Source organism: Pieris rapae, chromosome 4, assembly GCF_905147795.1.
Source record: "Pieris rapae chromosome 4, ilPieRapa1.1, whole genome shotgun sequence".
Classification (NCBI taxonomy): domain Eukaryota; kingdom Metazoa; phylum Arthropoda; class Insecta; order Lepidoptera; family Pieridae; genus Pieris; species Pieris rapae.
In genome coordinates this window covers 1,427,811-1,455,526 of record NC_059512.1, presented here as the reverse complement: position 1 = coordinate 1,455,526, position 27,716 = coordinate 1,427,811, and the positions used below count along the sequence as shown (strand labels likewise).

The following is a 27,716-nucleotide window of genomic DNA, read 5'->3' as shown; positions in this document are numbered from 1 at the left end:
TTTTCCACGTGGGGAAAACATTTTCACTAACATCCCTTACCAGTAGCTTTGCAACCCTCGCGAGGGCCGCACGCTTTACAAATTTTGTCATCTAATTATCCTGTTACTGAAGAACGACTATGGGTAAGTAATTTACAGATTATTATTATTATATCTAAATTACTCCGAGATGAGATTTTTTGTTTGGTCACGAAAAGTCTACGTAGACTAATAAATTAAATATTTAAATATTTTTTTATAATTTTACTAACATAGTTATAAGTTTTACTATATTAACAACATATGGACTTATTAATTGGTCTGAAATAATGATTTTATTTTTTAAAAGTATCTAAAGGGGTATTTAATATAATCTAGCCAAATGTAGTCTGTTATGCATAAGTTTAAAATATCTACACTAAATATTAATCAGTTTTTTTGTTGTTCAATGTTTGGTTTACCGCTGTAATCTTAGGCCTAGATTGAGATGAAGTTTGTATAGGATAGTTAATTAAATCTGGCTGTGTTTATTTTAACCGAATTAATACGAAACTAGCATTATAGTTGATAAATACTTATTCGAAAGGCTTACTTGGAATAAATAGGAATTCATCAATGTAATTAAGTCCGAAAGCTAAATTTATGCTTAAATATGAGGGATTCAATTCCCCTCATTTTTCTTTCATTTATATACTGCTAAATATAAAAATAAAATATTTATTTTTAGTGATAACTTTTTAGTATTTCCTATGTTTATCTAATATGTTAATACAGCAATATAGGCTTTATTATTATTATTTACAAAATGTAAAAAAAATCGAAAAATTTATAACATTTAGGTATATAATTTTGGTAATCTATACAATTATTATAAAGAGGAAAGGTGTTTATTATGTTTGTAACGAATATACTTAAAAGCTGCTGGAGTATAAATCTAAACTATTGCTTAGGAAGGCTACATTTATATACAAATATATATATAAAAAATATATTTATTCATAAAAATCTAAACTATATATTTTTACTTACATACTTTCCCAGTTATTTCTTCGTACGTTTTACAGCTACTATAATAATAATGGCACCAGTAAAAAGCATCGTAAGTTATATGATATAGTAATATAGTAAATGTAATCAAAGACATATTGCAAACTCAAAGGGAGATGTCCGATTCAATTCGTTAATTACGCTGTCAATCCGAGTTTATTGTGTTTTAAAAGTTATTCAAATCCTACCAATTAAATTAAAAATTTGAGTAATTCTTGAAAATACTTAAGAGTTTGTTTGCTTCTTGACTTTATGTTATTTAAAAATATGTTAAAAATGTTATTAGTTTTTCCTAACATACCTACAAAAATTCTGGGGGAGAAAACGTTATAAGTAAATAAAAAATATTATTTATGGACATTTGTACACTGATTAAGTAGATTTAAAAAATATTATTCTGTTACTACTGTTCTGTAGGTTTGTTAAGCGCCATTTATAAAAAATATTTGTAATTCATCCATGTTATGTATAATGTTCATGACAAACAAAGAATTATTAATATCGTAGGAAACAATAAACATTTTTCCAAAGTAATAAAATTTAAGTTAATTACTACTTAATCTATATAATATAAAAAATAATCAGTATTTCCCTTGGTCACGACCTCACACTAACACTATGCATTAGGAAGATAGATCATATCCCCGAGAAAGGATTCCCAGATATAAAATTAAGTACGTCAATTAACGACAAAAAATGTTAAATTAATTCAGATTACAAACAGTACCAACATTTCTTTTAAAAAGGCAAAGTAAAAATACATATTTTTAATATATCAAAATTGAAAACTTATAGATTAGTAAAAATATGTAATGATACGGGTTACTTTATCAAAACAAATCAAATCAAAAATCATTTATTCATATAGGTAACATAATGTACACTTAATGAACGACAAAAAAGAAATATACATTAAATGCTTCTAATTTTACATTTACTGCCAGTTCTCAAATCAAGGCCGTAGAAGCGAAGAGAATAACTGGCAATAAACTCTCCGCCACTCTTTTTAATCGCCAAGTTTTTTTCTTTTACGCAACGTTTGTAAGGAGCTGCAACCATTACACCATGTTTATGTTTCTATACTTCTAATTTTTAACGCCTGACAAATTATGCCATGACGTTCCTCGTTCCGTCTGCTGCTATGCTGTTTTGGGAACTAAGGGACGTTAAGCAAAGACTTTTCTTTCGTGTTTTTTAATTAGTAATTTGTTCCAGACTCCGCGGTAGTCAAGAGCGAAGAGAGTCTGCAATGTAGACCCAAGTTTCGAGCCTGGTGTCAAACCCGACGCTGTCAACTCTGGCGTCTTCTCCTACTGCCTTTCATACCTATTCTGGCTCTGATCGTTCAGACAACTCTATCACTCAAGAACAGTCTTACTAATGGATTGGAGGTAGCCGATGTTGAGGAACAGGTATGCAACTAAATATGTAGCAACTTCAATCAGCAGGTCCGAGGTCTGAATAAATCGAATTATATTTAAAAAAAACACGTCCTTTATACACTTATTATGATTTTCAAATAAAGTGAGTGGATAGTAGATTTTAATAAATACAATAATTAAATGGAATTTTAAATTATTAATCACAAAGGTTAAACTAAAACGTATTTTTGCTCGATTTCAATATACAAGATAATAGAATGAGATTTGTCTATTAATGTTTTATTTAAACACGAAATCAAATCTTTTTATAAAACAGGGGGCAAACTGGCGAGAGGCTCACCACCTGTTGTTAAGTGATTATTCACCGCCCATGGACACTCTCAATGCCAGAGGCGAGTGCGTTGCCGGCTTTTTAAGAATTAAATAATTTTTTTTAAGAAATAGAAAATATATGAAAATTTCTAAGCACAGAGCGACATTTCTGTAAATGCGTAAGACTAATTTTTGTGTGAAGGAGCCTTTTTTTGAAACACGTGGTAGCTTTTTGCCTTAACACAATATGCCGGTCTCCGTGCCAATTCGTCCCCAGACAAAATTTTTATTCTGATGAATTTGTATGGTTATGAAGGGAGAATAAGAGAAAAGGCTCAATTTTATACATCACGAAGTTTATTAAACTTGAATCTAATTAAAGATAAGTTTCTGAGGCTTCTTGGCAAAAATATAAATTAAATAAAACAATGCTGTACAAAAACAAGGGAATTTAATAAATACCAAAGTTTTTGAAAACTGATCGAGAGTTGGCCGACTGTATTTTTTTATTCACTTTATCTACAAGTCATAAACGTATTAAAAATTAGTACATAATGGTTTTCTTTTTAAAAATTCTAATAACGTGATCTAAAGTTGTTTTTCCGTGGAAAAATGTTTCACGTCAGCTTCTGTTAGACTGACAGTTTAACATGAAGAATAAATTATAGTCGGAAGGCACGAATTGTTTTCTTTTTATTATGTCGTCTGTAAACTATGAATAGACGTTATTTAAAATTACGTATAAAAACAAAACATCTAATCGAATATAAGTACTCAACTGAAATATTATATTCCCAATTTTTTAATAATTTAGTGTACATATTACTCGCGAGCCCTGTAGCATCGAGAGTGTCCATGGGCGGAGGTATCACTTAACATCAGGTGAGCCTCCTGCCCGTTTGCCCCCTGTTCTAAAAAAAATCTGACATATTAATTGACACATAAAACTATGACAGCCCCGCCAGAACATGAGAAACAACTGATGGCTAAAATCCCTAAAAATAAAAATGTAATAGTAATTACTGGAACGAAAACTCTGTAATGTTTTTAAATGAAGCTTCAATGTCACATCGTCGTGATCGTGTATATAGAGGTTCATGAAAATTTATAACATCAATACTATTTCCATTGAACTTTTCTTGATTAGAAACTTTTAATTTCACCCCTGATTGCTCAGCAATATATTGCTCGGAATTTTTATTGCGAGATTCTTTGATATCTAACTAAAATGAGTCACAATTTAATACGTGATTTTTGCGTTTATATTGCTCTATTATTAGTTCATTGCTCTCGTATATAGTGGTTGACGAACTTAACCTATAACCCCCGACTTTTGTGACCATCAACCCGATACCTGATAATAACTAAATTCTAAACAGCTTGCAATTCGATGACAGATTGTGATTGTCTTCTAGGCTAAAGCGTTATGGGACTTTTATAATCAATAATTGTATTAAGACCATGTTCTTATTTAAAAAAAAATCAGTTGCGCTACAACATCTTTAGGTCTTGGATTTTTAAATCTGTTACATGATCGTTTTTTTTTTAATTCTAATAGGCAAGTAGGTGATCAGCCTCCAGTGCCTGACACATGCCGTCAACTTTTTGGGTCTAAGACATATCGGTTTCCTCACGATGTTTTCCTGCAAATGCCAATGTTAAATGCGCACATAGAAAGAAAGTCCATTGGTGCACAGCCGGGTACTCACGGGTATCGAACCTACGATCTCAGGTGTGTAATTTTATATTTTTTGTTTACAATCCATAATTAAACAGTTTTACTGTGTACAGGTCAGCAGAGCAACTGAGTTAGGAAAGTTGGTGACGAGATTGCAACAAGAGAGGTCTGAAGTTGCGTTCTTCATCTTCACCAATGGAAGTACATTAAGGTGCGACTTATTTAAGTACATCATTATCTTCACATTTTTACTCCAAGAAAATCCGGGAGTAAAAATGTGAAGATAATGATGACGCTTTTTCTTGACATATACCAATATATTGTCATACAATCACAGACATGTACACGATCAATCTTTTTGTTTTACTAAACACAAACGTTTTTGAGGTATCTATGACTTATAGACTGGCGTCACTGGTTCCTGGCCTACCCCCCTATTCTTTAAAACTTAAAATAGCAAAGGACGCAGTGGAGAGCTGATTCGCACTACCCCATAATGACAATTAGTTATGTAAAACATTAAATTAATATCACATCTTTTTTTATAATATTCGATAAAATATATCGTGCAAATTTCAAAATCATGTCCATGTAAATTTTTGTTATAAAATGAATTCAAAGTTTCAAAAATTGGCTATGTTTGGATTTTTTTGCTATCGAGTGAAGTTATTTAAATATTTTTGAAATATTTCTAATATATTATGATATTTTATAAAAATTAATAAATTAAAAAAAATCTGTTTCTATTCATTTTCGTTATCGATTTTGTCAAAATCAGGATGTATTGTATTAAAATTGTTTTACTTCTACTTGTGATAGTATTATTTTTTTTTCTCTTACCGTGAGATTTCACCATAAGAGAAGAGTAGAAAAGTCGCGCAAAATCCCAGAACTAAAAACGTAAGAATAAAGTTTTCCATATAATACAAATTTATGGGCCAAATTTTGGTTCATATGTTTGAACAAAGAAAAGAATTCCGACAGATTATATGTATTTGTACAGATCGAACCTCACACAGCGTTTTGCGGCGACGGATAACGCACTTCTACAAATGGGCGACTTACCACCTCTAGTATTCAAGAACAGACTGAAACCGATAGATGGCGCTGCATTTTTGCAAGAATTATCGGAACTAAGGTAACTTAGTTATATATACATAGTAAATTGTCATTGTCAACTTCCTTACTCGTATTTTAAGTAAACCAATGCTTTCACTAGATTGGATGCTATAAAATCTAGGTGCCAGAGATCAATTCCACTTAATACAAATCCCGCTATTAGTTACAATCACGGAAAACACAAACAAAGTGCCGTAGAAATTAGCTCATTTATAGACCTTTGAGGTTTTAAAACACAATTTTTTTCACAATACTAAGATGTTTTGAGTAGAATTTAAGGATGTAGTATTTTGTAAAGAACTCTATGGCTTAGTGGTTGACGCATATTGCGTATAAAGTCTTTTAGTCCTGAAAAGGGTTTCAACCAGATATTCGTATCACCTCGACATCCGCAGTTCCTCAACTGCGTTAAGGCTTAAAGTTTTTGCTGTACTCACTATATGGAACCAGCTTCCCACTGAAGTATTTCCGAACCATTTCCACTAAGAGTCCTTCAAGGAAAAAACGTACCAATTCTTAAATTCCAGAAATATAAAACATCTCCAATTATGTAAATCTTTCTTGACATACATAAAAAATGTCATCAAAAACATGCACAGAAGATTTATTTATATACTAGCTGTGCACGTGTTTAGTTATATACGACTGTGGCGACATCCGTAGCTCTGATTTATGAATCTAAACCATCAAGAACTCAAACGCATACAAAAATCATTTAAGTCTCCTCCAAAACAGGAAAAAAATTAAATTATATTGCATACCTGATGTTATTTAAAACATTTTTATTCTTTACTCACAGTGGTTGCCTGAAAGAGATCGCTTGAAAGCGATAAGGCCGCCAGTTGCCCTCCTTTGCATTTAATTAAGTGCAATTTTCATATTGTAATGAAGCTGAAAATATTGTAAAGCACAAAATCACGCTGTATAATAATTATACAGCGTGATTTTGTGCTAACTTAATTCTTGTAATAAGATAATTATTATCTTATTACAAGAATTAAGTTCGTTGGCGGTTTTTGTAAGATGTTTTAATAAAACTCTGAAGCTAGGTATCGACTTTAATGGTTAAAAATATGAGGGGTGGCGACACTTATCTAAGGGTTCATAAATCTAAATGACACTAATGTTATTGGAAACGATAATGTTAAAATACAATTTATAAATGTGGTAAAACTAAAGGGCTCAATGTTGGCTTCGAGTGTACGATGATTATTCACATTTACGCTTCTAATAAATATTTTAAGTAATAATTATTAATACCTTGAAAATTTATGTGTAACGTAACTAAAATTAAGTTAATATATTTTATTTTATAGAATAGGGGCAAACGGGCAGGAATCACCTTATGCTAAGTGACACCGTCGCCCATAGACACTCTTAATACCAGAGGGCTCGCGAGTGCGTTGCCGGCCTATTAATATTTGGTTCGGAAATACTTTAGTCAGCAGTTGGTGTACGTCAAAGAGGATATAAACTATTAATTATTATAAAACGATTTATTAAAATAAATAGTTAAAATAGAGTTAAAATTCAATCTTACTAATCACCAATAAACTCAGATACAGTACTAATAAAGATCGAGCGATACAAACTTTGCAGTGACGTAGACTGATCACCGCGCGGGAAAAATTTTGATTAATTTCAAATCGTATTAAGTTTCCATTAGCACCTGTGGACTTGTGTATTATATTTAAATTAGCTCTATCTTGCTAATATCAGTATATTAGGCTCAGTGAGCCTAGTTAACGAAAATGTATACTGTATATAGGAATCGTCAGTGAGTACAAATCTTATAAATATTCTCAGTATAGCTATTTGAGCTATTGAGAAACAATTTAGTAAAATATTCCGTCAAAAATTAATTAAAAATCTCGACAAATTGCAAACAGTTAGTACAAAAATAATTTCATTTATTTACACATTGCTGGTGTAAATTAGAATGTTTTGTTTTGTTCACAAATATAATAAATAAATATTATAGATATTAATCGAAACGTACGCTTTTTTTCTTGGCCTAAATGACAAAGCCTTTTGACCAAGTCTTACAAATTTTGTACGTTTCGCGTGAACCAATTCATAAACCGATGTAAACACTCGCAAGTTCTTTCTTAGCTATTAGGAGTATGAATGGACGGATTTAACATCAGGTGAGATACAAAAAATCAACAATCACTGTTTGTTTAAAGGAATCTTTTATTTTAACTATGTTACGGTAGACATCATACACAAGAAGAAAAATACAAAAGAACGTGCAATATTTTATTGAGAACACGGCATCGGCTCATAAAACCTTCATTATAGGTTTTATTGGATATTTATAGGAGAAATCGTAAAAAATCTGTAGCTAAAACCTGTAATGGGGCGCACCTTGAGAATAATTTACTTTTTTAATTGAACTAGATTTCAATTATTTCCGATAAGCATTTTTGTTTTAACTGCGAGGCAGTTAAATGTTTTAAGTTGATTGGCCGACGTGAAAATGATAAATATTTTGACAAATCCAAAAGAATAATTTCTCAAACAATTATTTTGTATAAGAAAATTTCATACTATTTAAACAGTGAAATTATTTTATACACAGCTTACATATTTATTTATTTACAGAAATACATACATTATATTTACAGACTGTCCGAATACAATAATTTTACTTTGTTAATTTTTTATTTATTCACACTTCGTTATATTTAAAAAAAGTTTATTAAAAAACCGTTTATATCAAAAAAAGTTTTTATTAAAAAAAATCAAAAATTATTAGGCTAACATCGTTAACAATATGGAATGGAAAAATAAAGAACGCCAACTGATGGTTTGAACACCAATTGTTAATTCATCATATACCATCACATATGAACGTCATAAAAAAGAAATATATATTAAATGTTTCTAATTGTAGATTAACTATCAGATCTAATCATCATTTATAGACGGCTAGTCTGATATCTAAAGGTAAGTAATGATTCATTAAACAAAAAAAAATTGGTGACTCAATGCATAAACAAGTTCTTCTCGCAGTTTTCATCGTACTCATCATAAATGTATGTCGGCCACTTAGCGGTTAGCAATTTAGGATATTTTAACTTTTTATTTGATCGGATAAAATTATGGGACATTTTATTTATCATAAAAACTTTGCGGTTGTCACAATCATTCCTTTAAGTAAATACGCAGTCTCCCAATTGAAAAATTCAGTCCTAATGATTAAAAGTTGTTAAAAAAATAAATGACCAGTATTAATCAAGTGGTTTTAGGGTGTCTCTGAGGTGAGGAATTTTATTGTATGAGTCGCATTTAACATTCGCTCGACGGGTGAAGGAAATCGTGAAAAAACCAGCTAGCTTTAGTTCCAAAAAATCGATGTTGTCAGGCACGGAAAGATGATGAAGTCATGGACGATTCAATACGGGAAAAAGATTCGTTGAAGTTCCGGTGCTGGACAAAAATGCTTCGCATACCATTGACCACTAAAAGATCTAAACTATCAAACTTGGATCAATTCAGAGTTCATACGAGACTCTCAACAACATGCTATAGAAGATCTTACTTTGGTCATTCCGTCCCGAAAACTTGGACAAGATGGTTGTTGTCCGCAAGTTCGAAGGCAATAGTGGCAGATCCCGTTGGTGTAACCAAGTGACGATTCTCACGCATCTCCCCATAATAACTGCGCTAATGGAACCTATGGACCGAACAAAGTGGAGAGATATAACTAGCAGGGTTGTATAAGTAATAATAATTACTCAGTTGAAACTTCATCAAATCCACGGTGATAATAATTAAGTATTTCATATATTTTTGTCACTAATTATTGAAGAATATTTTATTTTAATTGGGTTTTCTGGAATAACAACTTATCTGTTTAATAAAATAAATATATGTGTTAAAAAAAACATTGCATTTGTCTTTGTCATGATTGTATTTTTATCTTTAAATTCTTAATTAAGTAAATAATTATATCAAAGAAACCAACTTTTTTTTTAATTTGATCGCAGCGCTAACTGTCGGGACAGACTAAAATTAAAATTCGATTTGACAGAATTGAAATTGAAATTTGACAGTGCGATGGTAGCGCCGTCTGTCGGATCCAATGTAAAACATTCCAAAATCAACAACTACTAATTAATTAAAAAAAACATTGTCCAGCGGACAAAATTGTGAATCTAAACCATTCTCGAATCTCCACGAACACACACAAAAAATTTCATCAAAATTGGTCCAGTCGTTTAGGAGGAGTTCAGTCACATACACACGCACACAAGAAATATATATATATTAAGATAGGGAATCATCATGCTTATAAAACTAAGAAAGCCTGTGTGAGCAAAATGCAGCCTTGGCTCGTAAAAACAGTTACTTTTCAAATTATGACCCGAGCCCAATGGTAATTAAAACTTCATCAGAAAAATTTCCGAGTTTGTTTACCTCGTTAGTAATTTGACCTACGTTCACAGGTGACACACCCAGCGTTCAATTTATATTGGAACCATGTACATTGACATAGATGAACTTTGTTGAGGTTTAAAACTTAAAGTTCAACGCCAAATTACGTGAATATGCTATCAAGTTATTTCCAAATTAATATGAATATGCACTATAGCAAAACTAGACGAATTGTTTTTGAATTGTGTTTTATATGTAAATTCTAATAGTTAGGTAAAAAGATCACATTCGCCAAACGTCTCCATGAGTGGCGGTATCATGTAAGCCTGTTTGCCCTTTGTACTATTAAAAATAAGATCATTTCCGGAGTTAATAAAAGACATTGAATATAGATATAAACTTTTATTACTAACGAAACAAACGCACAGAATCACAAAAAGAAAAATAAAAAACCATTATATTTAAAATAATACGGTACATTGTAAGTGTGTAGTATCTGTGTGTGTTGTGGTTGTAACTCGCCCTGGCTCAGCATTATGCTGATGAGCAGACGTGTCCACAATGCTGATAATTCTCCAATTCTGAACATAGCAGTAAGAAAAAGGCATTTTTTCGATACAGTAGATAAGAAAAATTTGAGCCCAAATCGGAAAGAATTTAAGAAAACTATTGTATATAACCACAAAATTAAATAAAAAAAATCTAAAAATACCTTCGATACCAAGCCAATTGGCGTTTCAAGAATAATGTTATACACACACATTTCTGTTTCAGAGCGAGCATAAACCCCAGCACCCCGATGTCGGAAGTGGTGGAGTGGTATACAAGTGCCAATGCAGTATTTTTGGCACACCTCACAAAGGAGATCAAGGACACCGATAGCAGCACAATTTGGAGGTACAATATTATTATTCGCATACTTCGTAATACAATCTAAGAACGCATTTGCTAAAATTGTCCTGTGACTAATATCAGACATGTAATCACCAAAACATTGACATTGACGACCCTAACTAATTCCCAAGGATAAAAATCAGAATCACGCACCACTGTTTTGAATTCTGCGCGAATATAACAGATTAAACGCTACTTAAAGTTTAATATAGTGCCTATCTATTTATGTTTTATATGTGTTACCTAATCCGCTGTTTCAGTAGTAATTTTAATATATTATAATAATAATAAGCAAGAAAGTATCTATATGGAACCTAAAATTGAATTTTTTTTTTATTGTATTTTTTTGTCATGTATTTCAGAAAAGATAGTCTGTAATATAATCTGTAGATGAGAGAGACAGTAGATGAGTAGAGACATTATTCATAACATAAATAAATAAGGCCTACTGCAGGTAACATTAACACACATTCAGATTTGAACATAAACATGAAACTTCTGTTTCAAAAATTTTTGCAAATCAATTCAATTCAATTCAAAATCTTTCATGTAGGGAACTTAATGTACACTTATGAACGCAAGTCGCTTTATTTAAAGATTATGTTATATGTACTATAACTTAAAATAACTTATTACACTTGTGTTTCTCAGAGAAATGACCTCATAACATCTTACTATCGATTACCTTGTTTGTTGAAATAGTTTTCCAATAAACGCTTCTGAAACTTTAATCGTTCCTTCGCACTCCTAGTCCCTTGTCTTTGTAATCATCTTATTCACATTTACACTGTGATAAGATCATTGCTTTACTTCAGTGTCTCATAAAAGCATTTTTATTACTGGTCGGGTATTATGTTGTTTTTGATTTAGATTATATCAAACAAACAAAACATTAACGCTTAGGGCATTCTTCAAAATCTATATATAGTAAAAATATATGGTTTTTCTTTACCACTTAATAAATTAAATATGTCAGTGGCGCTACAAGGTTCTGAGGTCTGGGCCTCAGATAGCTGTACCTTTCTCATGATCATTTGTCAATCATTAGGCAAAAGCTGATCAGCCTCATGTGCTAAGGCTTAGGCAACCCGGTTTCCTAATGATGTTTTGCTTCACCGTTGTTGCGAATGTTAAATGCTGACAGTCCAGTGGTTCACGGATCGAACCTACGACCTCAGGGATGAGAGTCGCATGCTAAAGCCACTAGGCCAATACCGCTTACTACTTTATAAAATAGAATATATTTAAGTGATATTCAATGGTTCTAATACTATTATAATAATAATTTGTGAATAGTTTCTTACAATAAATTAAACATTCCATGATATGATGAGAATGACAAACACATATCGAAGTCTACATTGACAAAACGTTAAGGGTTGACGATCTGATAACGACAAATACATCCTTGTCATACTTTAACTAAAAAAAAGATATTCAAATGGTTAAGTATTTAGGTTAATTAATGTCGATAGTGCAACCCTTGATTATTATAATTAAGTGCAAATAGGTCGCATGCAATGAGTCGTGTTGACATTCCTGTCATTAGTGTCAAGTTACTTTTGATTGATGTTTCCATTAGCTTATTGACAGTGACACTTCGATTATCGAAGCTCAGAGCTTTAGTAATTATTGGATAAAACAAAGATTCAAATAGAATTAAATTTAAAGTTTCGCGTGAAATAAATTATCAAATACTAGCGGATCCGACAGACGTTGTCCTGTCTACACGTCTTTAATTTCAAAATTTCAATTTTTAATAAGCCATTTTGATGAAAATTATTATTCAAATGTTATGACAATATCTAACGATCTAGCACATGGTCACACACGATATAACACAATGATAACAAAACTTTTTTTAAATTTCGGGACAGACTAAAAATAAAATTCGAATATTATTTAAAATTTGACACTGCTATGGTAGCGCCGTCTGTCGGATCCAATGTAAAACATTCCAAAATCAACAACAACTAATAAATTGAAAATTAATTAAAAAAACATTGTCCAGCGGACAAAATTATGAATCTAAACCATTCCCAGATCCCCTTGAACACACACAAAAAATTTCGTCTAAATCGGTCCAGTCGTTTAGGAGGAGTTCAGTCACATACACACGCACACAAGAAATATATATATTAAGATTACTAAATAGCTAAGCTATCGCACAGTTAATTATTTCTTTAATGAGGATCGCGTTGAGTCAGTTTCATTGAGTCATTACTTTTCGCTTGTATGAGAAATGTCACACAGATTGGTTAAATTAATTTTTTTATGAGCAAACCAATAAAATTGATGAATACGTGTGAATGACTCAAGCGAGTAACTAGGTATAGTGACTTTGTCATATACTGTACGTCATAGAGTCTATGGCATAGACCGTAGTAAGTACGTTTAAGAACCGACGATTATATTTTATTTTTATATAAATAAAAGCAAAAAGAATTACATGGTTTTACAAACCTTTTGTATCTATACCTACCATCCACGGCTACAATCACTGCGTTAAACCTTGATACAATTTCTAAACCTTACCTTTGCGGCATCCTTTCTTGAGGTGGGCGGAATAGCACCTTTAGCTTTACAGTTTATATTATGTATTTAATAGACGTACGCGCATAACGTTTTACCCAATAATGCTAGAACGATAAATAAAAAATAAAACGTTGCACACGTCACACGTGGTAGAAGTGAAACCTTCCAAAAATTTGGTTTTAAGATAATGAGACGAATATTACGACGAGTTATCTTGGAATCTCGGGATCGGCTCCAACGATTTTCATGAAATTTAGTATACGGGGGGTATCGGGGGCGATAAATCGATCGTTCTAGGAATAAATGATAGAAAATAACAAAAAGGTGGTGTTTGAATAGTCCCAATTTAAATTGAAAAATGAATTCCTGACATCTATCGGCGAATAATAATACTATTTTTTTTAAATTGCTTTAACGACAAAACAACACTCAAGCTATTACAACATATATATATGTTCTATATTGTTCATATGTCATCATTTTAGTAGTATGTAATTCGTACTTAAATATAATTTCCAAAAACACAATTTATAAATAAATAAATTACCGAGCAAAGCCGGCCATCCAGGTACTTTTAATTTAAACTTAAACATTATTAATTTAAAAAGTTTTTATAATTAAATTTAAAGTTTATACACTGAACAATGCTTTCTATTTTATTTTCTTCCGCATTATATGTCTCTTTTTCCACAAAACACAAAAAAGGTGGTGTGTGTACCTTGATGCCACCGATACCAATATTAAAATACTTTTTAGCCATTTTGACTATTATCTGATTCCCAAGTCAGTTAAGGCTTTAACTAGTAGCATTTTTATATTATAGATATTTAGTGGGCTTCAAGAACCTCCTTCGAAGTATAGAGTGCAAGGGCATAGGATCAGTTCTTGGGATTAATTACTTCGCTCGCGGCTATCTTCAGGGCAGAGCTCATGAGAGGTAAGATTATTATTATTATTATTAAAGCCTTATTAATCCATACGTCAATTGGTTAGTTTACGTTCCTTAACATCCTTAACATACTAATGTATAAGTTGTTTTAGTATAAGTTAAAAAAAATATGTTTTTGTATGGCGCCATTTAGGGTTAAATCCACCTTTAAATTTTTTTGAGAGAGGTATGATATCGTTTTGTATACTGGTTATACTGGTTGTACAACACAATCTGGGCGCCATTTTGAAAATCATTAAACTATTCCTATGATGAAGCTTTCATATCAAGTAGAAGCTTTGGCATGTTGATTGCACATTTTAGTTTCTATGAACGAAAGTAAAAATATAATTTCTACTATAAATAAAATAAATTCGTTCATAGAAATGCTTTAAAAACACGTCAACTATATTTTTTCTAATATAATGCGAAAGCTTCCATGGTCTATTAATAAAAATACATTTTATTCCAACAAAGATTAGAAATCGAAATCGAAAACGCAAACTCTTCTTATGATCTAAATTAATTAATATCCTCTGTAAAATATAGGTTTACAAGTCTGTTTTTTAAAACTTACAGACTTACAAACTTACTACTTACAGGAGAGAACCGCTTTACCCCTAATGATGTAAAATTAAAACGTATATAACAAGAGACGCTGCAAGTGAATTTATTATTATTTGTAATGAGCCAATTGTTATAAAACCTTTTTAGTTTATTAAACATTTTAACGTTTTATATAATTTGATGATTATTTATTGATTTAGGTATATAGCTCACATGGTGCTAGGCCGTGATCTCTTGGACAATACGCTTAATCTGGTGCCTTCCTTGATTCCTCTTCACAAGGACATAAAAGAAGATAGTCCAGAATACAAAGTATTAGAGAAAAAGTAAGTACACATTTATTTGCTTTTGTATTAATGCAATATTAAATATACTTAAATAACATTTCAATATAAAGTAATATCATTTTTAATTATATAAAATTTTACACAATGTATTGAAAAACAAGAGAAAACCGGTATTCTCATGAACATATCATCTTTTACATTACCATGACCCACCAAATGTATTTATACTACTATACCGCTTCTGTTTAGTGCCTACAGCACTATGCAATATGAGAGATATTGTCCTCGTACGGTAAAACAATATTTTTCTCCCTCCAATATTTTTCTTTTTGGAAAATTACACGATTTCTAACGGTAAAAAGAATGAAATTCAAAGCCTCGACTCCAGTTTTCTTAAGCTTTTTTTTCTATCCAGCTAGTACGCATTTAGTCGAAATGACTTATTTACCGAAACCACATACATATAAATACATACATGACAAAACAACCGAGGTGATTAAAGGCGTTACAAAAACATGGCTTGCACGTGGAAAACGGCTCCAGCGTTCTGTAAAAACTCATTAACAAGTGATGTGAGCAAATTGGATTTTACAATTAAAATGTCGTTACGTGACTGACTGAGGGGTGTTTTTATACAGTAGTGTGTATTCTAAAAAAATATTTTTTCGTAATTATATAACTAACTTATTTTATATAACAAAAAAACAAATATACTACAGATATAGCCAAAGATATACTGTAAATACAAAAAGATAAAAACATTTACGAAACTGAGTGTAAAAGTAAGGGTATGTTCGTGTATATTTGAGAATATATACTTTTTTAATATTATAAAATGATTTCTAGTTGTAAATCTATAAAACAGAATTGCACAAAATAAAATCATTTGTTTTCAGTACGTTTTTATCAATGTCTGATGTACTCTTGAAACGAATTGAGATCGTTAAGAAATCCACACATTTTCACATTCATAATCTTACCTATTATATTAGCTGTTTGTAGCGTGGACTGAATTAATGTGTTTACATCCTAGCATTTACGAAATAAAATACGCGATGGAAAACTCGTATGAATTGAAAATGTGTGTATAAAACTGCAATTTTCTATTGCATGGCGCCAATACCTTTATAGGTATAAATTGCTTCGTGTTTATCCTGTCGTGACCCGATTATACAATTGCTTCACAATATGAAGTGTATAGCCAATTGGGTCACTGGTTGATACATTTCAGCTTTATTATATTTATATTCAGCCTTCAGCAGTAAAACGTACGGATTTTTCAGCAATTCTCCTAATCGTTTGTCCTCACAATATTTTCTACACTGATCGAATAAGTATTCGTGGAAAGAAATACCCATAGGTGCATACTTCAAACATACGGTACAGCTAAAGTAACCTGCTTAGTATGGTATTAATTAACTAAAGGTGCTCAAATGACTAAGTCTAGTGCATAGAAATGCACGACGACTAAATCTTTTAAGCCAAAAACTGTTAGTTTTATGACTATCAAACTATTTAATGTCCTTCCTAGAAATTATAGATGCCGTCTAATAATTTAAATGGGAAGGTGATAAAATTTGTAAAGGCAAGCTGCTTTTAAAGAGTGGGCGAGTATTAAGACCACAATTGTGTTTGACAACAATTTAAAATAACTCATTATGACATTATTTTAATGTTATTATTATAAGTCGTTATCAAAATTAATATGATTATTTAATCGGCCCGATATGAGGTCCACTATAACTTATTGTTATTTGAGAATTTGACCGTTCCAATGTGAGGTATCCGATCAAAGCTGTTGGTATATGTTGTCGGCTTTCTTTTTTGATGGTGTTGTCAGAGTCACAACAGGTCTTGTACATAATATGTAACAAGTCTATTAAAAATTTATTGTTTTCAGGAATCAACAAATAGTTGACAATAAACAGCAAGCGGGCAGTGTATCTGATGCTATCGAGTATTTCGACCAAACGGCAACTTTATTAGGAAAGTTGAGGGCGGTTCAAAAGCAACTAAGAGAATATATAAGGTAAGTTAAACTGTTATAGATTACCACGTAGGTGTCGGTAAAATGTAAATGCTATACTAGGAGCGTCCGATACAGTTGTGTGAACATCCCACGCTGGTTTTATTGAGAGCAGAGTGACGTCAAATCACATACATCCCTTGTGTTATGTTTGCATAAGAAGAAATATTTACGAATATACCCCAATTAAAAACAAAGTAATATATAAATTAGTGGTGCTACCACAATTTCAAGTCTGGGCTTTGGTTTTCTGATTCATAAATATTTGTCAATCTAATAGGTGATTCCCTCACGATGTTTTGCGATAGATAGGTCCATTGGTCCGTTGAAGCCACAAACCAACACTGCTTAAAACTGCTTAAAAAATGTATTGTACAATTGAATACAATAAATAACAATTCGTTATTTAATTTAAAGAAACTTTAAGACTAATACTAAGAAAAAAGTAACGTATAACGTAACGTACAATTAATATCTTTGATAAAAGCAATAGTATCGTAATATTAAATTTCGCGCCTTTTTTTCCACTGACTTGAGTTGTATTTTATGTCAAGTCTGTTACTCGTTTGTTTTTGCCCTTCTCTACTCTATGAACTAGCCGATGTATTGTTTTTTCAAATTAAATATCGTCTACGTTTTTTCCACATATAAACCAACTTGTTTCCATGCAATCTTAACAAATAGATTAAAACAGACATTATATCCTAACCTACCACAACATACGCAATTTACGTCATTATTATTTGAATTCGCGTGCCACATGTATTTAATTTATGCTTAACTTACGTAACAAAGGATTGGAATTTACTTGACAAAATATTCACGCGTCATACTTGCGACGCCACTTTTGCATAATGGGTACTAATAAAGCAATATTTTCAGTTCAAACATACTATATATAATACTATATTATTTATTAAAACAACTTCTTCATGTCCCTCTCTGTTTTATGTATTTCACAGTGATTTTTTATGTAATATTAGTAGAGATTTTCAAATTCAAAAACCATTTATTCATGTGGGTTACATTATGAACACTAATGAATGTCAAAAAAGAGATAAACATTGAATGCTTCTAATTTTACATTTACTGCCAGTTCTCAAATCAAGTTACCTGATTCACCTGACGTTACGTGATATTTCCCACCACCCTAACCAAGGCAAGTGCGTTGCCGGCCTATCAAGAATTGATACGTTCTTTAAAGACCATAACTTATTGGTTCGGAAATATTTCAGTGGGCAGTTGTTGTATTAACTTTGCCTAGCGGCAAACAATAGTTATTATAATAATTATATTAAAAATAATAAATACAATATTTGCTTTCTCGGGAATCAAACCCGTATAATAAGCGCGTAGTACATACGTATATGAGAGTATGAGATGACCTCAAAGGAGCCTCGGTTAAAAGAGTTGTATCTTATCAATGAAACTTAAATAAAACATTTATTATTATAATAATTTATTTTTGCCTTCTCCTGCCGTATCAAGTTAGTTCGCTAGGAGCGATTGAAATGTATCAGATTGGTGATTTGAGATACAATCAATGGATACGTGCCTTTAGACTGTAATTTTGGTTTAGTATTCAACATGGATCTTTTCATTGATAACCAAGCCATGAATCTCAGACAGATGTTTTCTTTTCAGAGATGGCGTGAATGAAAACTTACGAGAAGCTAGGCAAAGTGAGGCTGTGTGCGCAGCCATACTTGTATTGGTGTGTGTGATATCTCCAATTATCATAGTCCTTGTTCGGAATGCTGTTAATACAATACAGGTAACATATATTAATTACTTTAAAAGATGTTTACAGGAGTCCATCCGTGTCATATTCTTTAGAATTTCATTTGACTGTAAGACGTGGCAATGCGTTATTATATATATTTCAGCACTCATCAAAAGGATATCATATCGTCTAGGTTAAAGAGATTTAAGAAACACATGATAGTAATCAATTCATAATATTCATAACAACATTAACAGTTTTCTTAACCTCTATGTAGGTAAAGAAACCTGTGGAAGAAAGACGAATATATAAATATAAATTTCTCTTTAATCCATCTTTTCATGCACACTTTCGCTAAGATTAGCTTCGTCTTTCACACAGACAATTACATCATCATATTTTTATTACTTTTACAGTACCCTCGTTTTAAAACACTTACTCACTGTGTTGGTTACCCTTTTTGAATATTTGTAAATTTAAAGAAGAGCGAAGCGTTCCTGTCATTGGTTTCTGACTTACTAGAGAGGCCTCAATCTGAATTCTATTGTACATATAGTACATTATACTAAACAATTAAATGTTTAGATTTTTTTTAAATCACTACTACATAGTATAAAACAAAGTCGCTTTCTCTGTCCCTATGTCCCTTTGTATGCTTAAATCTTTGAAACTACGCAACGGAATTTGATGCAGTTTTTTAAATAGATAGAGTGATTCAAGAGGAAGGTTTATATGTATAATAACATCCATTAAATAGTGGAGAAGTCTTGTTATTTTTGAGGTTTCTAATGTGATGTCGTAAATGATTACATTTTTTCCGCTTACATTGCAATCGCAGGCTGAACCCTACGAGTTTTATCAAAAAAATGTACTAAGTAATGTACACATTGAAAAGGTCATACATACATATACCCACACAGAAAAGTCCGTGATGGTATATGTCTATATCGGATAACCCACATTTTTATATACAACGTTCACAGTTTTTCTGTAGTGTATTTAGTATCAGCATGGCACCCGGGCGGGTCGCTAGTATATGTATAATACTTTTATAGCTATAAATAATTCAGTGACAACGCTATTAGTTATTTACGATAAATAACTCGTCTGAGGACTTCAGTTTTGAATGAAGTTGAGGTTTGCGGTTTTATCGCCATAAACGTAACCAGTGACGTTGCCATTCAACTTATATACTAGAAGACGCGTGCGCCATTAATTACGTACTCACCAAGGATATACAAGTTCCTACGAAGTTAATTGATAAATTTCCCGGCGTGTTTTAATTGTTTACGTCAAATAATTATTATATGTTACTGATTCGTTTCTCCTTAATGCCCAGCCAAACTTTTTAGTACATTCTAGAAGGAAAATAATTAGGTTGTTCTGTGATTTTTTTGGCTATGAAACTCAGAGTTTAAATGTAAGCTTTTAATTAACAAATAAAAAATTGGGAGTTAATTGTAGGGGGGTGAAAATTAAGGGTTGTGTGTATTTTTGTATGCCGTATTATTAAACAAGAAAACAAAAAAATAATTATTGGGCTGGACAGTGGACACCCCTTATCACTTAGGGGTTCGAAAGATAGATAGTAGCCGATTCTCAGACCTACTGCATATGCAGAATTCATTTCGTAGGAATCGGAGGGGTTTTGGAACTAACATTGTGACACGGAAAGGAAATATTTAAAAGAAAATATTCAAGCGTATGTATTTATTATCGCCCGAAGTTGCCCACGTGATTTCTTTTGCAAAATTTAAATCCGAATGAAAACTGACCGCTTGTCTTAGAAAAAAAAATGTTTTTTTAGATACGTTAAAATAAGAAAAAAAGGGCAACTGCAAAAATTAACGGTCCACAAATCTATGATTTGTTTCTCCTATCACGCATGGCATTGCTTCTTACTTATGGATATATATTGTGTCCATACTTTGATCGATGACATTAATTGGAAATTGTAAAATTAAAATTATTAATTTTTAATTTCCTAAAAGGATACAGTTTTGTCATGAGATTGATGATTTGCCGTCCTGTATTGTCTCAATATTCCACATCTAAAACCTTAACTATTTTTTCCAGGTATATGCTCGCAATTTATCAGAAAAGGCAACAGAATTAGAATATGAGAAGGAGTTGAGCGATTCTCTTCTGTATCAGATGCTACCTGCTAGTGTGGCGAAACAGCTGAAGCAAACACAACAGGTATTAATTTATTTTTCTTTTAATTAATTGTTTATAAAGTTTTATTTTAAACACCTGCTTATATGGAAAGTGTATTGGTCTTTACAACAAACTCCCAAGCGAAATTAGAGAATTATCAATGAATTCAAAGCCCTCGTTAAAAGTAAATTAATCAATAAAGCTTTTTATAAATTTTACGCATATTTAAATGATCCTAATCCTTGGGATTGATTTGCTCCAGTTTAAACAATTTGTATGACTCAAAACTTAGCGATTAAAAAGAGTGCTGGAAAGTTCCTTGCCTGTTCTTCTTCCCCGCTATACGCCCTTGATTTGCGAACTGGAAGTAAATGTAAATTTACAATTAATTTAATTTTTATTTGACGTTCATAAGTGTACTTGTTTACCTATATGAATAAAGATATTTTTAATTTGAGTTTGCCAATCTATCTAGCTAAATTTTATTTTGGAGTATGTATTGGAGTGAGATACCACTATGTCTGACCACTTTAATACCGCTTAACATAGTTAATACAATAAATTATCTCAATCCATATAATGATAATGTCAAATAAAAATGCTATTAAAGAACTTCTTGAAATCATTCTCTCAATTATTTCAGGTCCCAGCTGAATTCTTCGCTTCGGTGACTGTATACTTCAGTGATATTGTTGGTTTTACAGCAATCGCAGCTGTGTCGACGCCCTATCAGGTAGATAATGTTCTGGTTTCTAAGAGTGGTGTGCATTTGTGTACATATCAGGGGATACCGTCGCAAGAACTCATAGTAATAAGTTTCTATAATCCAAACGATGGGTGTTCATAGTTGCTCCTCTCACATTTTGAAATCAACTTACTTTTAGTTTTATAATTTAACTAGCGGACCTGACAGACGTTGTCCTGTCTTTATTCTTCTTTATAACTCATTATACCGTGACCAAGGGAAATAAAGATTCATTGTATATAGAATTTTTGGTTTATTTTTGAAATGAAACTTCTTTAGAATCGTGATTTCAAACCGGATGCAACGTAAAAAGCGACAGTAAAAAGAGACAGAAAAATGAATTCCTAAGATTTGACGTGAGAGAAAATGAGATAGATAGATAAACTTCTTCAGAATCGTTGTGATTATGAACCGGATGCAACGGAAAAAGCGACAGTAAAAAGAGACAGAAACATAAATTCATAACATTTAACGTGGGAGAAAATGAGATAGGAGGCATTATACAGCTTCTCTTTACGACTGCTTTGTCATTTGATCGAATTTCAAACTTTCGTTGTTTTAGTTTTAAAGCCAAATTAAAGACTTATATTTTATATTTATATTTTAATTATACATTTTAATGTGTTTTTAAAGAACACACACATTTAGATAGTGGAAAATGTTTAATTTAGATATAATTAATTAAAAAAACTTTGTTTTTGAAGGTTTCACTTCAACCACGTGTGAATTGCACATATGATTTTTTTATTGTTTGCACACAAGTGTTTGTCACATTCAAAATTATATTTTATGTTTCTTGTATAAGTGTGCTGAGTGTTGGCAAGCAAAGTTCAAACGGGCTTCCAACTGTTAATAGGTACTATAATATTGTTGGAGTCTTTTTAACTTCAAATTATATATGTTATTCTGTTTAGTAACATATATAATTTTAAGGTAAACAAAAAAAGTATCTGTAGCCTAAACGATGTAATTGTTTCCACGAAATTCGCTTCACCGTATTCTGGCTGATTATATGTTAAGTGAACTCAACATATTATAATCAGCCAGAAATCAGAATACACCGTAAACGCAATTTGAAGTTTTCGTTATATATTTTGTCATGTAAGTGAATGTTTTTTTATTGACTAATTAAATTAACTTTAAAATAAATATCTTAAGCCCTGAATTGGAATAATTGTAAAAAAATTACGCACACTTTGAACACAGCTGTACACCAATACATTTTCCTACCAACACACAGTTGTTAGCAAACTACCTTTAAAATAAAACAAATTATATTTATACTCGTATTTACAATTTTCTTAACAATAATAATAATAATTTAGTTTCATTTTACATTTAATTATATGTTTCGTATTTGTGAGTTGTTTATTCACTTTTTGTACTAGTGTTGCCTGTAAGAAATCGCTAGTTAGCGATAAGGCCGCCCGTTGCTTAATGTAATGAAACCTATTTTTATATGTTTAAGGTAACATAGTATAAATAAATAAATGTATATTCTCATAATATTTTAAAGGTGACTTAGAATTTTTTCATTTACATTACTTTTTTCAGGTGATTAGCTTTTTGAACTCGGTGTACAAACTCTTCGATGAAAGAATTGAATGTTACGACGTGTATAAGATAGAAACAATTGGTGATTCGTATATGGTCGCATCTGGACTACCCGTGAGAAATGGTATGTAAATGTGGCAACGGGGTACACATATAGCTTGACTTATATATACTTACTAGCAGACTCGGCCAAGCGTTGCTGTGGCTAAGGTTTTTGTTATATTACATAGTAGTAAATTAATCAAGGGAAACCGTAGGAGAACTTATGTGAAACGTTGGTACCACGACACGGACCTAAACTAAACTACCTTTAACTCAGCGCCATCTGTTAGAATTGTATCAAATAATAAACAAATGTTAATGTTATCGTAATTTTAGTAAGGATGCCTATTTTTTTGAAAATAAAATATAGCCTATGTCACTCAGGAATGATGTAGCTTTCCAACAGTGAAAGAATTTTTCAAATCTGCCAAGTAGTTTCGGAGCCTATTCAATTCATACAAACAAACAAACAAACAAAAAATCAAACCTTTCCTCTTTATAATATTAGTATAGATATATGTAGCCTTCTATGCCATGTAACTCTAAAGCCAGGATTAAAGAAAAAAAATAATAAGGCTACGTATTTAAACTACGAAATAAAGTACAATAAAATAAAAAATCCGTACAAGAACTCATTTTTTAAAGCCGTATCTCGTCCAGGTAAAGTTGATTTTATTAACGAACGTAAAAACAAATATATATGCACAAATAAAATAAATATTTGAGCACCATAATATATACATAATCTACATAGTTTTTTATAACACCATGTGCATTGTGCCTATTTTGTTTTAGTATAGTAGTTATTTAATTTTTTTCTGGGTATATGGTCTTTACATATCGATTATTCCATCCATACTCATAGTAATTTTTTAAAATATTTATAACTTGTAATTTTAATATTCAAAAGTGCCTTTTTAATAGGCTCTATAGGCCTAATTGAAATAAACGTCATGACTTTTGACTTTAACAATAAACGCTGACTGTATCTTCCCTAAACGGTAACAATTCTTTAATGAATAGTTTTTTTTTCAGGCAACAGACACGCCACGGAAATAGCTAGTATGGCTTTAGAATTACTTGAAGCTACGTCAATGTGCAGACTTCCGCACCGCCCTGATCAGGTAACTTAGGTAATAAATGTTGTTGCTTCTTGCCTAATTAAATTTTACTTGTGCTTTATTGCTCTTGTACTGTACTGTGTTGTAATTCGAAATTCAAAGTTTATATATGTACTAGCAGACTCGGCCAAGCGTTGCTAAGGTTTTTGTTATATTACATAGTAGTAAACTATTCAAGGGAAACGGTAGGAGAACTTATGTGAAAGGTAGATAGCTTATGTGAAACGTTGGTACTTTTAACACAGCGCCATCTGTTAGAATTGTATCAAATAGTAAACAAATATTTGCAATAAAATAATATTGAGGGTATCAATTGTGATGTAAGCTATCCTATCTCTCAAGTTAGATCAAACTGCATACGGTTTGCAAATTTGATTGATATCGGTTCGGTAGCTTAGGAGTCCATAGCGGACCAACAACGTGACACGTTTTTTATATATATTAAAATGTACAACGAATATTTATTTTCTTTATGCTCCCATTTTTGTATGATTTGGCGTAGAAGAGGCTTTATTAAGGGCAATTGTAGGCCTACTGGCTAGTTGGCTCGAACGGTGAAGGAAAACGTCGTGAGACTGGCTTGCCTTAAAAAGTCTTGAGGTGTGTCAGGCGCAGGACGCTAATCACCTACTTGTCTGTTAGATTGATAAACGGTCATGAGACAGATACACAAATCTGAAGCCCAGACCTAAAAGGGTTGTAAAAAAAGTACAAGTATACAACAGCATCACCTTGATGGCTGGAAGATTTCCACTCCTCCTCTTCTCTCGAGTCTTCCCTTGAATATACAACTCCAATTGTCAATAATAACAGTTACACAACACAAAAAGAAGCAAAGAAATTAGGAAGTGAATTTTAAAAAGTTTTCTCTTTCAGATGTTGTGTATGAGAAGTGGGATCCATACGGGTCCATGCGTCGCAGGTATTGTAGGGACCAAGATGCCACGATATTGCCTGTTTGGGGACACCATCAACACTGCCAGTCGTATGGAAAGTACTGGCGAACGTGAGTAAAATTTATATATTAACTGCTAAGGGCGAATGTATCGGCTATTTAAAACGTCTAAACAGTTAACTTGTATGAAGGAGGAATGGTGGACCTTGTTAATGAAATATAATAAAATATCACCCTTGTTAGTGGACCAAAATTGACTCTATTGTAGATCCCTAAATCAAATGGGTTTGGTAATACTTCAGGGCAGTTAATTTGCGGCAAAAAAGAATTGTTTAATGAATACAACTCCATTCTTCTGAGCATGCAGCATGGCAGTTTTAAACATCATTGAAGCTTTCTAAGTATGTTGATGTATTACAGCAATGAAGATACAGATATCGGAAGACGTGAAGCGTGCTTTGGACAGAACCGGACTTTTTGTAACCAGCCCGAGAGGAATGATAGAAGTCAAGGTAATTATACTATAATAAATACATTTAATGTACAAAAAACTATATTTAGTTTCGTCTTGTCAAGTGATATGTTAATCAATTCGCCGAATTAAATCAATACGCAATGAGGATACTTAAAGATTTTACCATATATGTTATATTAGGAAATATGTATGCAATTGATAATTTAAATCCATATTTAGATGTTAAGTACATTATATTTTCATTAAAACTTTCCAACAGCTTGGTCATGTGTTGACAGGTTAAACAATTGCAGTAAGGTGGCACATCAGACCATAAGAGTTTAGTAATTTTGTACACTTTAACAGTAAATTGCTGCTTCATGATGAGTTTATTTAAACTCAGGCTGTGTATTTGTTTTTTTTTATATTTTACTCTACTCCCTGCCATGACCAGGGACTTTATCTATCTCACAATTTTTTTATTTTTGTGTATTTATTTATTAACCTAACTTTAAAGCTAAAAACTCCACTTTAAAAAGTTCATTCAGTTTTCAAATTAGAATACGGCTTAGAAATGATAAATTAAAGTGCATTTTTTCAGGGTAAAGGCGAAATGATGACACACTGGTTGGAAGGACGAACTGGTCCTTCGCCTGCCCGTCCGACGGCATCCCTGGATTGCACGCCCAGCTTCCTCACCCGGATCCACTCCCATGGTCGAGCCTCGCCACGCTACCAGCCAGACATACGATCTTAAATATTACTTTTATTATAACAATGTTTATATTATCGATATTGCTTTAAAATAATTTAATTTATACTTGGATGGATTCTATGACTACTTCTTAAAATCCAATTTTTCAATTTTCAATTTTTCAATACAAAAAATAAATATTAAAATCGAAATCCCTTCGAAGTGTCAGTGAAACCTGCTTAAGGGTATCCCGTATTACGCTAAAAAAGAATATATTTAAAAAAATATTTTTGTCGAGATGTGAGTTTTAACATAAAATATGTTATATATCTAATGTTATTCTTAACTAGTATAAGTTTATTTAATTCACGAAACGCAACGCAAATAAAAACATATATACAGCTTTCGCCTTCGTGATAAGAGTCATTTAAGTGTGTTAAAGTTTAAGAAATTAATAAATATAAAACTATTCTAGTAAGAGATATAATTATCCTTATTTAATATTAAAATTAATGGCTCTTAATAGCAAATGATGTTTTCCTTTTACTTTGAACGACCTAACATATATTATCTTGAATGTAATATAACCTTATTTAAGAAAACTTGCATGTTTCATTTTCAGTTTATTAAATACAAATGTTTTTCTGTCCGTTATGTTATAAAATATTAATATTAGATGTGACTACAGCGTTTTTTTTTGAAAGCCTTATTAAAATATTATTTAAAGTACTACAGGACCGATAGCCCTGGCTTCGATGTCTGGATAATAATCATTACGAAGATTACGAGCCAAACACATCTCTAAGAATTCAGCTTTATCACGATGTTTCCTTAAGGACGAGCAAAATTGGATATGTCGATAGAGAAATCCTTTGATAACCGGGATTCAAACGCATGCTAATACCATTAAAATAAGATGTGGAGTCAAATATAACTACTCTGTCTAAATATTTTAAGATTTGATTTAAATAGAAATATTTTTCATTAGTTTTTCAGTCGATGACGAAATGAGTGAGTAAATCTTTACTCATGAGTCATACATGATGAATAGAAATGAAAATTAATATCAATATCATTGCGTCAATTTGAATGAATCTCTAGAGTTTTTAAAATGTTGCTATATTTAAAATTCTTTCCCAGTCAAGGCAGGTTTTTTTATATGTTAAATCTAATTACTATCTATGTTAAATCGCCTGG

General features: G+C 31.6%; 1 protein-coding gene across 1 annotated transcript; it reads left to right on the top strand.

Annotated features, from left to right (window-relative positions):
• The first annotated feature begins 119 nt into the window (after positions 1–119).
• LOC111004131 (receptor-type guanylate cyclase gcy-1) lies at positions 120–26,956 on the top strand. Its single transcript, XM_022274996.2, has 16 exons — positions 120–123; positions 2,242–2,438; positions 4,512–4,609; positions 5,402–5,536; positions 10,672–10,794; positions 14,150–14,263; positions 15,022–15,147; positions 17,009–17,137; positions 18,779–18,908; positions 20,934–21,056; positions 21,658–21,747; positions 23,314–23,437; positions 24,391–24,479; positions 25,353–25,482; positions 25,792–25,883; positions 26,427–26,956. Exons 1-16 carry the CDS (start codon positions 120–122, stop codon positions 26,580–26,582), a joined length of 1,860 nt encoding a protein of 619 aa, XP_022130688.2. The 3' UTR covers positions 26,583–26,956.
• The last annotated feature ends 760 nt before the right edge of the window (positions 26,957–27,716 follow it).

Excerpts from the sequence above, each read along its gene's own strand:
- LOC111004131 (XM_022274996.2), top strand. Across the intron at positions 10,795-14,149 it reads GATAGCAGCACAATTTGGAG|ATATTTAGTGGGCTTCAAGA; the intron begins GTACAATATTAT and ends TTTATATTATAG. Across the intron at positions 21,057-21,657 it reads AGCTGAAGCAAACACAACAG|GTCCCAGCTGAATTCTTCGC; the intron begins GTATTAATTTAT and ends CAATTATTTCAG.